The sequence below is a fragment of the Melanerpes formicivorus genome, unplaced genomic scaffold (genome assembly GCF_026170545.1).
Source record: "Melanerpes formicivorus ecotype bairdi unplaced genomic scaffold, bMelFor1.0.p_v2 SCAF_14, whole genome shotgun sequence".
Classification (NCBI taxonomy): domain Eukaryota; kingdom Metazoa; phylum Chordata; class Aves; order Piciformes; family Picidae; genus Melanerpes; species Melanerpes formicivorus.
Window position 1 is genome coordinate 1,748,402 of NW_027142366.1, and position 12,599 is coordinate 1,761,000.

The window sequence follows — 12,599 nt, forward strand, 5'->3', positions numbered from 1 at the left end:
TGCCATCCCATCCCACTTTTTCCCCTGAAGTGACAAATTCATTTATCACCCAAAATGACTCTTCCATCTTGTGCTGATCCTGAAGCTTTTGAGCCACCCAGACCAGCTCTTCACTTCATAGAAATATGTTACTCACACCTCAGTTCTATTACTTTTCAAACTTAATTTATTTAGATATAAAGCATCTAAATGCAGCCTGCATCACTTTTTGCTCCAACAGCCACAGACAGGCTCTCCAATACATTGTATGGACTGCTGTAGACTTAAGGGAGGAATAAACGGGGCTTCAGACAGGAGGATGTTTGACAGCATGGAAAATGCAACCTTTATGTGTTTGTAAAGCATCAGTAGTCTTAAATACTGAAATAAAGAGAATGAAAACCAAAACAAAACTCAGCATGAGATTATCAAAGGTACCCCATGACAGAAATACTGAGATCCTTCTCTGATCTGTCAGTCAAAAGTAGTTGAGTACATCTACTTGGACTCAGAAAAGCCCTTTGATACTAAATAGGATGCTTCTGTTAAACACAGGAGAGTGTAAGAACTAAAACAGAATCAGAATGGTTTGGAAGGGACCTTAAAGATCTAGTTCCAACCCTCCTGCCGTGGGGAGGGACACCTCCCACTAGACCTGGTTGCAAAGAGAAACTGTCAAAGCAGGAGGAGAAACTGGAGTATTTCAAAGATGACTGAGAAGTGAATGAGAAATTATCCCTGTGGCAATCACCTTCTGCTACTTGACTGCACCGACGGCAAGTGACAGAGAACCTTCTTTAGTACCAGACCACAAGCTAACTCCTGGGCACCGACCTAAAACTATCACCAAGCTCAGCACTACTGAGCTCCTCTAACACACCAACGGCAGGACCAGACACTCAAATCCCAGAGAGATGATTTCAAAACAGAACAGGTGGGGCAATACTTCCCTTCTGAGTACAGAGAGTGTTTGACCTGCTTATCTTTACAAAAGGGAAGAGTGAGCAGTTTATGCTTTCCATCAGGCTTCCAAAGACTATGGAGAAAAGATATTTAGGACAAAGGGCAAGAAATAGACCATGATTACATTTGAGACTCAGAAAGAAGTGGCTTCCCAGCAGGAATTCTAGAAGGAAAGAGTCACAAGTGGCTTACACCCAGGGCGAGATAAGCATACAAATGGGACACCAACAGGCACAGAATGCCAGCATGGTGAGGCTTGGAAGAGACCTTTGGAGATCATCCAGTCCAATCCCCCTGCTTGAGCAGGGGCATCCAGAGCAGGCTGTCCAGGTGGATTTGGAATCTCTCCAGAAAGGAGACAAGAGTCACCTGAGAACAGATGGCAACAGGACTACCATCAGGCAGGTACCTTCTGCTCTTCCCTTTCTTTAACTGCAATCATGGGGAAGAATGTGATTTCCTGCACCTTTCAAACAGGATTTTTCCATCTCTGTTGACATTCCACAACAACAATGGACTTAAAACGATCTGGCACAATGACTTAAAATGAGTTCACTCTGTTGATTTTCCTCCCCTTTCCACATGAAGAACTACTTACTCAAAGCACTTGCCCCAGCCAGCTTGTAACAGCTTTCTGCACTAAGATGCTGCAAGAAGCAGGGATTGCATCTTACTGCAAATACTTTTCTTGCCTTCCCATGATGGGCTCTGCCTTCCAGCCAGGCAAGGGAAGGGCAGGCTGGATTTGGCAGGGAGCTGCATGACCCCAGGGCTCCCAACAGAGCCCAGCATTCAGAGGCTCTGGGATGGGCACACAGATAATAAGGGGTCTCACGGATACAGCTTAGTTCTTGTCACTTTTAGGCTTTTCAGCAATTCATTCCACTTGGTTTTATCAACTCTAAGAGGCCCTTTAGTGCCCATCTTAGGAAGAAAAGGAGAAGATTGTCAATTTGAAATTCTTCCTTGGGCTTCACATTAAAAAAATTGATAAAAAAATGTTGCTTCTGCAGTGGTTATAAAACTATCCACACTCAATAGCTGCCAGCATGTTATTTGAAAGAGGATTAAGGGTCCTCAGCAGAGGAGAGACAGGGACCTGTTGGAGCAGGGCCAACAGAGGCCGCAACAAGGAAGTGAGGGCTGGAAGCCCTCTGCTGTGAGGCCAGGCTGAGACAGTTGGGGTTGTTCAGCCTGAGGAAGAGAAGGCTTCAGGGAGGAGACCTTCTTGTGGCCTTTCAGTACTTTAAGTATTCATGGAGCGTACAAGAAAGATGGGGACAGACTTTTGATGCTTTTACACTGAGAGACTTAGACTAGATCTAGATTATTATTTGTTTACACTGAGGGTGGTGAAAGAGTGGCCCAGGTTGCCCATTGCCAGGCCACATTGTTCTTTCTAGGCTCTGAGAGACCTGTTCCAGTTGGAAGATTTTATTTAGAATTTAGAATAAACCAAACCAGGTTGGAAGAGACCTTCAAGATCATCGTGTCCAACCCATCAACCCATCCAACCCACCCAAACAGCTAACCCATGGCACCAAGTACTCCAACTGCAGGGGGGCTGGACTGGATGACATCTAGAGGTCCCTTCCAGCCCACAGCGTTCCATGAGTCTCAGAGAATTCAAAGTACTGCTCTTGGTAGTAACCTGACATGTTTTAGCCACCAGCTGCACTCCTGCACTCCCACAGCACAGCGACTGCCCTCCTCTACCGGCCTGCTCCTGCGCTGATGTTTTCATGGCGGGGATCCAGCAGCAAGGTTACTGCCCCAGGAACAGCTTCCCTACCACACAAAGCATCTCTTATCCCACAGCACATGACAGTTAACTCAGACGTTTATGTAAGATGGGACTCAATAGATCAATTCTGACCTGCTAAGCCCTGCTTTTGTTGCTGCTTTGAGAATCTGGAGACCCTGGCCCTCCTCTGAAGCAAGCCCTGCGGGGCTCTGCTGCCGCAGGGAGAGAGGCTAGCGGGACAGGCTCTCTGCTCTACATGATTCAAGCTGCAGCAGGAGGAAATCATCTCCAGCCTCAGTTAATCACTAAAGCAGGATCCTGCTCCACCATCTGTCTAGTACAGGTGATGACATCTCTCATACACATCTATGGGTCATTTACTGTATTTTGGCTCTATTAAAACCCCTCTGTAGGGGTCTATAGGTTTGGTTAAGTTAGGGAGTTGAAGTGTACACACCCAGAGAGCTGAATTACTGCTTCCTTACATTAGTAACAACAACAGCAAATCAATCCCTGCACACAGAAAAAAAAGAGACTCAACATTGTCATGCAGAAGTGTGCACTGGGTCTGTTGGGTGGCTTTTTGTTGCTGTTGTTTTGTAAATGTCACTCTAGCCCAAGCCATGGCACAGAGCACCCTGGAAATTAATCCCCAGCTCCATCACCTGCAGGTGACATTCCTCAGAACAGAATTCAGCTCTTACTCACACCTGCTCAGAAAGCAAAGCTGCTCCCTCCTCCAATTAGTATGCCTACAAAGGGAGACAAAACCCAGGCTGATGTGAAAAATTAGAAAACTATGAAGGTAAGAACTTCAAAACAGAGAGCAGCTCCCTGGGGAAACAAGCAGTGATGCCATCTGTTCGTCCTCAAATGAAAGACTGTCTAGAGAAAGATGAAGCCTTTGAAAAAGCCAATCTAACCTCTCAGATTATGACAGGGCATGTGCAAACTGCTTGATCTAGAAGCAACCATGTAATCCACCTTTCCACTGGGAATTAGAGAGAGCTTTTCAACTAGAAGACAAGAATGAACAGCACCTATTGACACGACACGGTGGAGCTGCTGATCGGCTTTACTCCGTGATTTCCAATCGCACAGCGGCAGGCAGAGCACTTGGGAAACTCATTCTGAACTAAACAAATCCTAGAGGCTTGCTTTGCTTAAAGAGCATTTTCTCTCCCTCAGGTGATCCCTACGCTCACCTCAGCAGACACAGATCATTTCTGGCAGCTACAGAAGCTGCACCAATGGCACCTCCCACCTTTACTTAGAGCACAGGATGAATAAAAGAGTGGTAAAAGGATTAAATCCAGCGGTCAACTGACACCAGGCAGGTAACACAGGAGTCTACCAAAGCCCTTCAACACCTCTACCCACAGAAATTATCCAGGCAACTCGTCCAGATTCATGGCTGGAGGATAAGCCAGATATTCTAGGGCTTGGAAGATGCTGAGGGAACTGAAGCACCTCTGTGAGGAGCAAAGTTTGAGAGACGGGGGCTGCTCAGCCTGAAGTACAGATCCCCAGAGGGGATCTTCTCAAGGCTCAGCAAGAACTAAAGGGTGGGGAGCAAGAGAATGGGGCCAGACTCTTTTCAGGGGTGCCTAGTGACAGGATGGGGGGCAGCAGCACAAATTGGAACCCAGGAGATTCAATCTGAACAGGAGGAGAAACTTCTTTGCTGCAGAAGTGCTGGAGCCCAGGAGCAGGCAGCCCAGAGAGGTTGTGAAGTCTCCTTGTATGGAGATTCCAAAGCCCCCTGGACATTGTGATCCTGGGCAAGCTGCTCTGGGTGACCCTGCTTTGGCAGTGGGGTTGGACTAGATGATTCCCAGAGGTTCCTTCCAAGCCCACCATGCTGGGATTCTGTGATATTCTCTGAGTGAAATGAAAGGTCAGAGATGTATTCCACCTTGTAACGATGCAGAAGGGATTACCAAAAAGCCTTTACAGACAGGAGGGTTTGGAATTTCCTGCAGTCTCAAAGCCCAACCAGTAATTCCTCTGAAGTATTTTCTACTCCTAGCAAAAGAGGAGAGACAAGGCTGAAACAGATGAGTGAACACAAACTTGCTGATGCTTTACAGAACTGTTCTTAAATAATGACTCAACTTAATGTGCATAACCACTGGGAATATCAAGCCCCATTATTCCAGCTAAAGAAAACTGCTCCCAAAACCTTTCCAGGTAAGGTTAACAGCCTTGGCATTTCCCAGCATCCATCAAAGCCCTTTCCAGTCCACTTTCACCAATTCCCTGTCAAACAGACTATACATTGAATGAATCTGGTTTGAGTCAAGCAGCCAACCTCTGGGTAAGGTGCTCCTCTAAAACGAGGTCACACTGTGGGTGCCACCTCACTCCCTGTGCTGCTACACTTGTGTCAATGCCACCAGGACCTTAGACACACCAGTCCCACTCTGCCAATGTTTCTAAGTGCCACCCCAACCCAAGGCAGCTGATGGCCAAAGGAAAGGACATGTATGGCCTGAGATAACACAGGTAGGTCCTGGGTCAGGCATCACAGAATAGGACCTCTTTAATAAGCTGGGCTTCAGTAAACTTGGGTTTAAACATGAAGGCAGTACAAGGAGAGGACCAGCACTCCCCAGCAATCCTTCAAAGTTGAAACCAAGTCCAAACACATGATCTTCTGGGGGGCAGGAGCACCAGGGAATTGGCTTTGCAGGCACTTCCCTCCACGTACAGCATTTCCCCATCACTTTTCTGCCTTCCTTAATCACCCCAGCCACAGCAAATGACACATTGCTTCCTAAGCAGCCACAGCTCAATAGTGACAGTCTGGAGTGTTCTGCTGAAGAGAACAGACAGTCAGGAAAGAAGAAGGTACTCTCAGTCCCTACACTCTTGTCACATCCCCCAGAAGATTCTGCAGGCCCAAGGTGCTCGAGCACAGCATGCTGCAAGTCCCCTAACTTGTCTGCCACACAGTACCAAGTTATGCTGCTTCCATGCTTCAGCATAGCAGCAGAGTAATATCAACATTCCTGTGTAAGCCCCTCCTGAAAGAGCACTTTAAGAAGATAGAGCTTCAATGAAGAACTTTATTAGGACCAGCAAGCCCTAACAAATGCACTCCCAGGCTTGAACCAGCACACAGTTCAGACTTAAGAGGACTATATTAAGCACACCCTACTTCTCCCCCTGCAGCCCTAAATCCAGAATCCTATTTAAGTGGTCACTGGCAGCTGTGGATAAAACAAGGCCAGGAACAAGAGGCTGAAGCATTCAAACATGAGTGACTAACATCTAGCATAAAGACAGCACTTAGGCTCAGAGCCAGATCAGAGGTAGGGATCTCTCCAAAATATTTCAAATATGAACCTTCTATTCCTTCCTCTTCTGAGCAGGTTTAGTTTCAGCACCACATAAGCACATTCCCCTAATAAAGGGGAAATAAAACCTGCTATCAGATCTCATGCAACTCTGCACCATTTACACATTCTCCAAAGTAAATAAAACCTTTTACGTGCTTTGTGATGAAATATTTAATTGCTCTTAATCCAAGCATCAATTGCCCCTGGCTGACAGCTGTAAGGTTGCCAACTGTCCCCAGGATGACAGAAATTGTTGACAGAATGGAGGCTGGGAGGAGCTTTCTATTTGCTTTTAGCTTTACAGTATCTCTCTTGGCTCCCATTCACAGATTACCAGACTAGATAGCAAAGCCACACTGGTACAAACGTTTCCACCAATAGGCAGGAACAGAATTACACAAGCTTTACAGGGCAGAAAGCTTCAGGGCCAGCAAAGTCATTAGAGGCAAAGCTTTGGGGGAAAGGGGTTTTTTTTATTAAGAACTATCAGGCTTCTTCATTTCATTTTCCACAGTTTCTAAAGGACTGTTAGAGATGAAATGAAAATACCTGCAAGGAAACTGGGGAAAATGGCCTTGTCTGCCAGCATGCCTTGCCTACAGCAGTGAGGGATGATGGTACAGCAGTTAAGAGATCTTTTTCCAGCTTGAATTCTCTCACACTCTATGGGCTATCAGTCCTGCTTTTATTTGTTCATAAAGGATACATTTGGGACACAAAGACCAGCAACTCTACAACAAAAACCTTTCTGGCTCAGCATCAAACACAAACCCCACTTCTTAAATGCACTGTGAGACACAAGCTACAGAGATGCTTAAGCAGCAAGAGCAGAGCAGCAATCTGAGCACTGCAATGTTTACAGTCAGAGATGCACAGTGCTGCTAATTCAACACTCTGAAGGATGGGAATACAAAAAAGGGCCCAGTGACTTCTCCAGTATTGCACTTTCCATAGCTGACAGAAGGGGGAAGAGATCCTTCAGGCACAACCCAGACACATTATCCACTGAAGTTACTTGTGATCTCTCCTGGAGAAGCTATTAAGCTCTTTCAGCCAGCTCTTCTGCAGGAAAGCATCAAAACTGGGGAGATTGTATAGCCAAAGGGGGATGGATTCTCAAATCCTGCAACTCCCACCATTGCATCCAGCACAGAACAAAGGAAAATGCTCCAGAAGTCTGAGAAATGGTTTAAAGGCTGTTACAAACTCTGTTTGTGTTTGGATGTTAATCAGACACATGAAATAGCAAACAAAGAGGGTGGATGTACATTTTTAATAGGCAAATCTCATGCTATAGATTGCACATCTAAATGCCTCTGATCTCCTCTTCAAAGGCTCAGAGGAATGAAAGACAATTCTACCAGCATATACAGCACAGCAACAGCCCAGAGCTGCTGTGGGGAGAGCATCTCCCAGGAGCCAGGCATCACAATGTCTTCTACAGATTCACCCAAATCCATGTTTTCAGAACAAAAGGAAGGGGTTGTTACAGGCTAAAAGAAAACAATGACTGAGACAATCTCTTTCACTTTAAATAATGAAAAGCATCACTTCCATTAGCTGGAGAAGGCACAGGAATAACCCCACATTTATGTACAGATGAAATGTCTGGATTTTGATGAAACCCCTTCATCATTTCCTAAGATAAAAGGACACAGCTCTACACCAACTTTTCCATTATTGGAAGCAAAGCTTTGCTATAACAAGTTCAAGCATACAAAGAAACCCAAACACAGTTAAATTTCACAAGATACAGATCACAAAGCCTAACAACCATCTGGATTTTTTTTCCTGACAGATAATTTAAGTCCATGAGAGTCAAAAACAGAGGATGAACCTGAAGTAAAAAGCAGCCTGAGATGTCTAAAGCTTCTTAGGTACATACTTATGGGGGAGGAGGGAAAAAAAACGATTAAGAAACCATTACCTCAAAAGCAACCCTGCAAATAGAGATGCAGAGCAAAGGCCCAGGCGGGGAAATGACAGCATGCAGTAAATCAACGCTGCACTGACAGAACAACCAAACCTTGAAACCTCACTCCCCATCAAAATCCTTCAAGTGCCCAAGAAACAACTTGCAAACACACCCTGCATTGCTCAAGCCTTGCTGTGTGGAATAGTTTGAAGCCTCTGGTAGCATTTAACATGACAAACAGTAGTTACACACCAATTAAAGTTAAGAGCTGATGAAGTAATAACCCTGTGGAACAAACCAAAGGTGTGCTCAGCATACCTTAGTGACTAGCACTGCAGCCCAGCAGCATTAGGATGAAAACAACAGGATTGCAAGCCAGCTCCCAAGTTAAGGATTTCTGTTACAGCCCACAGAGATCTCCTGACCTCAGAACAAAAAATGGGCTGTGATAATAAACAGAAATGTTCTTCATAGTAACAAGTGATAAGAAGGAAACAGCCTCAAGTTGCACCAGGGGAAGTTTAAGTTGGGTATTAGCAGAAACTTCTTGACTGAAAGGGTTCTCCAACACTGGAGCAGGCTCCCCAGGGAGGTGGTTGAATCTCTATCCCTAGCTGTGTAGATGTGCTGCAGAGGGACATGGTTTAGCACTAGAGTAGGCAGAGTTAGAGAATGGTTGGGCTCAATGATCTTACAGGTCTTGTCCAACCAAAACTCTCCTGTGATTCCTCAAAACCTCACACTGAACCAATGCTCAAGCATGGCTCTATGTTGGTTACATTCCATTGCTAACTAGCAGCCAATAAAAAGTCTCATACTTGAAATCCTGATGAACTCTTTTTGAACCCTCCACGTTTAGTTGATTAGGTGGGTTGGATTAGTTGATAGGTTGGACACAATGATCTTGAAGGTCTCTTCCAACCTGGTCTGTTCTATTCTATCCTCAAAATACTTTTGGGGGGGGAAGAAATAATTTCTCCTGCTCCCCTCCACAGCACTAAACGGACAGAGATTTTCTTCATCCTACCTTGAACTGATCTGCTTCCTCCTACTGTTTTCCTCATAAAATGCCTGTGCATGCCAGGGGACTGACACCATCCTATTCATCATCTAAGGAGAGCTTTGGGGGACAGGACACAACAAACTTCAGGTTCTTCGACGCAGTGCTCAATCGATCCACCACACTGGCTCAGTCACTGTCCTCCACACACTGCAAGCCTTCATTCAAAGCAAAGATTTTCCTTCAGAATTAGACCACAACCACTGACACTCCAGCCAAAGCAGCTTTCATCAGGTCATTGCTTATATTAAGAAGGATTTAGTGCCAAACCAGGCCTCTTCCTAACGTGACAGGGAGCTCCCCCAAGCAGTGCTAGAAAGAATCTGTTCTTCCCACATCACTGTATTGTTTTAAGGATGAAATAAAGTATTTTGTAGTGATACTTGCATAGCAAATGCTGATAGTGTAAACAAACACAGACACATTCAAAACATCACTGGTCAAGGAACTGCTGAGCAAACAAAGGAAACTGGATTCCAGTGCTCTTCCCCAAGTAAAACAGCAGCAAGATAACATAGCAGAAGGATGCAGGAAATGCTCTGTATTTCTAATAGTTTTTTTCCTGAATTATATCTAAACCAAAAAGGATTCAAGTTTTCAAGCACTCATTTTAAAGCTAGAACCACAACGATTCACAATCTCCCTCCTGAGGCTGGGGCCCATCACATCCAACGCTGGAAGACATTCACGAAAGCAGCTGGACAACACTACCTCTGGGAACTGACAGCAAACAACCACTTTGAAAACTGATTTGTGTCAACACACATTCTCTCCAAAACAAATATTTAACCAGGCATTTGAAGTGATACCAGTGCCACGGAGCAGACCTGCAAAGGCTCAGCCACTGCAAAAAGCCCTTGCAGTCAGCACCAGCACCTCTCCTATGAGGACAGACTGAAGGAGTTGGGGCTGTTCAGTCTGGAGAAGAGAAGGCTCTGAGGAGACCTAATTGTGGCCTTCCAGGATGTGAAGGGGGCCTACAGGAAGGCTGGGGAAGAACTGCTCAGGATCTCAGGTAGTGATAGGACTAGGGGGAATGGAATGAAGCTGGAGGTGGGGAGGTTCAGGCTGGAGGTGAGGAGGAAGTTCTTCACCATGAAGAGTGGTGAAGCCCTGGAATAGGTTGTCCAGGGAGGTGGTTGGGGCCCCATCCCTGGAGGTGTTTAAGGCCAGGCTGGATGAGGCTCTGGCCAGGCTGATCTAGTGTGGGGTGTCCCTGCCCAGGGCAGGGGGGTTGGAACTAGGTGATCCTTGTGGTCCCTTCCAACCCCGACTGATACTATACTAGCATATCAATCCTCCTGGCAGGCACCATTTACCCTCATCTCTACCAGCAGTACAAAATCCCTCAAAGAAAAAGAGGAGAGACTTTTTGTGCACCTTTGCTTGTACTTACAGCCATGGTAGGATGCTGGGGATCCTCCAGACTTCCCATATTCCTGCTCCGAATAGCTGGTGGATAGATTTGGCTGACTGGAGCCTCGGCCAAAGGTGATCTGATTGCTGCCCACTCCGGTGGCCACCTGAGCCATGCGTTCTTTGGTCTTCAGGGCCTGGGCCCTCTCTGTCTTGAGGCGCTCATCGTCCTTCAGGAGAGAGACCAGCTGCTTGGATTTCTCCCTGACGTTGATGCCCTGGTCTTTGCCATCCCGGTCTATGTACTGAAAATCCTTCAACGTCTGGATGGCAAAGATGTTCTCTTTGCACTGCTGCGCCACGCGCTCGGAGCCGGTTTTGATCAGGTAGTCTAGCAGCGTCAGGGCCTTGTAGACGTGGCGCCAGTTCTTGCCGTGGTCGTTCAGGCGTTTCCAGATCATGCTCATGATCTCGGAGAAGGCCACAACGTTGTAAGTCAGATCTGCTATTTCGGTCATCAGCGAACTGGAGGGACCCCAGGGGTCGTTCGAGGTTGCTTCCCGAACTTTGATTTCGGCCTCTGAGTAATTGTTGACGATGTTCTTCATCTGCCGCCGGAGAGCCGAACTTGTCATTTTTAGTTCCCTTTTGACCAGGACAGACTCCAGAACACAAACAGAAGCGAGCTATATCTGCTCTGCTAGGAACGTTTCTGAACGGCGAGGGCTCCGCGTCAGTGGCGTACTTGTCTCATGTCCCGCTACAATCATTTCCCCTCTTCCAGAGAGCGACACGAGAACGCGAGAATCATGACCTGGGTGAGGACAGAGAACAAAAGAACATGGGTTGTGTCTCTAATTATTCCCACGTGGAAAGCAATCGACACAGAAATCAGCTTCAGCAGCAGGGTTGGACCAAATGATGCCCAGAAGCCCCTCCCAGCACGCTGGGATTCTGTCAAGTTTTGCTAGAGTTAACTGATGAATTTTCTCCCCAGATTTCTTTGGGAGCAACTTGCTCTTCCCCCAAGTAAATACTGAGCACTGGAGATGAAAACCTGACCTGCTAAAGCAGGAAGACCTCCAGGCTGATGCAAATGCAAAATTCTGTAAGCAAAACAGAAACAAAGTCCAGAAAACCGCTTCTGGGTTTAGTTTCCCACAAGGCAAAACCCACCCAGAATTTGTGATGGCAGAAACGCAATCCCAGCTCGCAGAGCTGAGAAGAAACTCCATTAGACATTCCATCATTAGCAGCCACTAAGCTTCCCTCTAGCAACTGACAACTGCAGATTCCTCTGTGGTACTGAGAGAATAGATCTTCCTAAAAACTGAATCAAGCCACATCTGAACCTCCAGGTAGGGTCAAAGCACACTCAGTTCTCATCTTCAGGGTGGAGACCTTCAAAGCACACTCAGTTCTTATCTTCAGGATAGAGACCTTCAAGAGTGCTCTGCAGTCCATTGAGGACCAGGGAAGAGAACCCAGCACCAGAAGGACGAACTCCAGCTCAAGGTCACTTCTAATGCTAAGGAGATTAAAGGGGAATTTTGGTTTTTTTCCAGCTGTATTTACTTTGTGCATTTGACAACACTCATCAAACCCACAGCTCCTGCTCTGTGTGGTTTGCACAGCACAGAAGAATATTTCATTATAGGAAAATGGAATTGTAAAACCAAAACAACTGACAAGAGAATGCAAGCACAAGCTCTGGAGCTAGAAAGCTGCTGCAGCCATTTACTTAAGGTCACTGTTTCCAGCAAGCAGAGGCCTGTTAAGCTTTGGAGTACATTACTTGGGTGAACTGGCAGGTCTGGCTATTATTTAACACACAACAGTCTTTGATATTCACCAGTTGCATGAACAGTAAGCCCTGAGCCTGCAAGGGAACTTAGCACATTACCAGAGCTTCCACACTCAAGATGCCCTCTAATAATATTTCTCCAAGCACACCAAAGCAGCAGCAGCATCACTTGCAAAAGGCAGAGAAGTAAAGCAGAGAGCTCAAGCCTAAGGCTTGTTACCATTCTTCAAATTACTAGGGTGCCATTTAGAATGAAAGCAGAATTAAGTGTCAACACAGACAACATGCAGCTCTACAACCACCTTCTCCACCTAAAGGCATGTTGAACCCTCCCTACAAAAGCATGGTGGGCAAGTACAACTACTACAGAACAGCTCCAGTGAGTTACTGGAGTTTATTCTGTGCCACTAATTGTTGGCAGAATATAAGAAAAGGAA

The 12,599-nt window shown here is 46.1% G+C and overlaps 1 protein-coding gene across 2 annotated transcripts in view; it reads right to left on the reverse strand.

Annotated features, from left to right (window-relative positions):
* Nucleotides 1–12,599, reverse strand: part of EPN2 (epsin 2) — a 49,031-nt gene that overhangs the window by 12,826 nt on the left and 23,606 nt on the right. For both annotated transcript variants that reach the window (XM_068146526.1, XM_068146525.1), the window contains exon 2: nucleotides 10,399–11,172. In XM_068146526.1, the coding sequence (XP_068002627.1) occupies nucleotides 10,399–10,993 (595 nt within the window). In that variant the 5' untranslated portion in view covers nucleotides 10,994–11,172. The remainder of the gene's footprint in view (nucleotides 1–10,398; nucleotides 11,173–12,599) is intronic.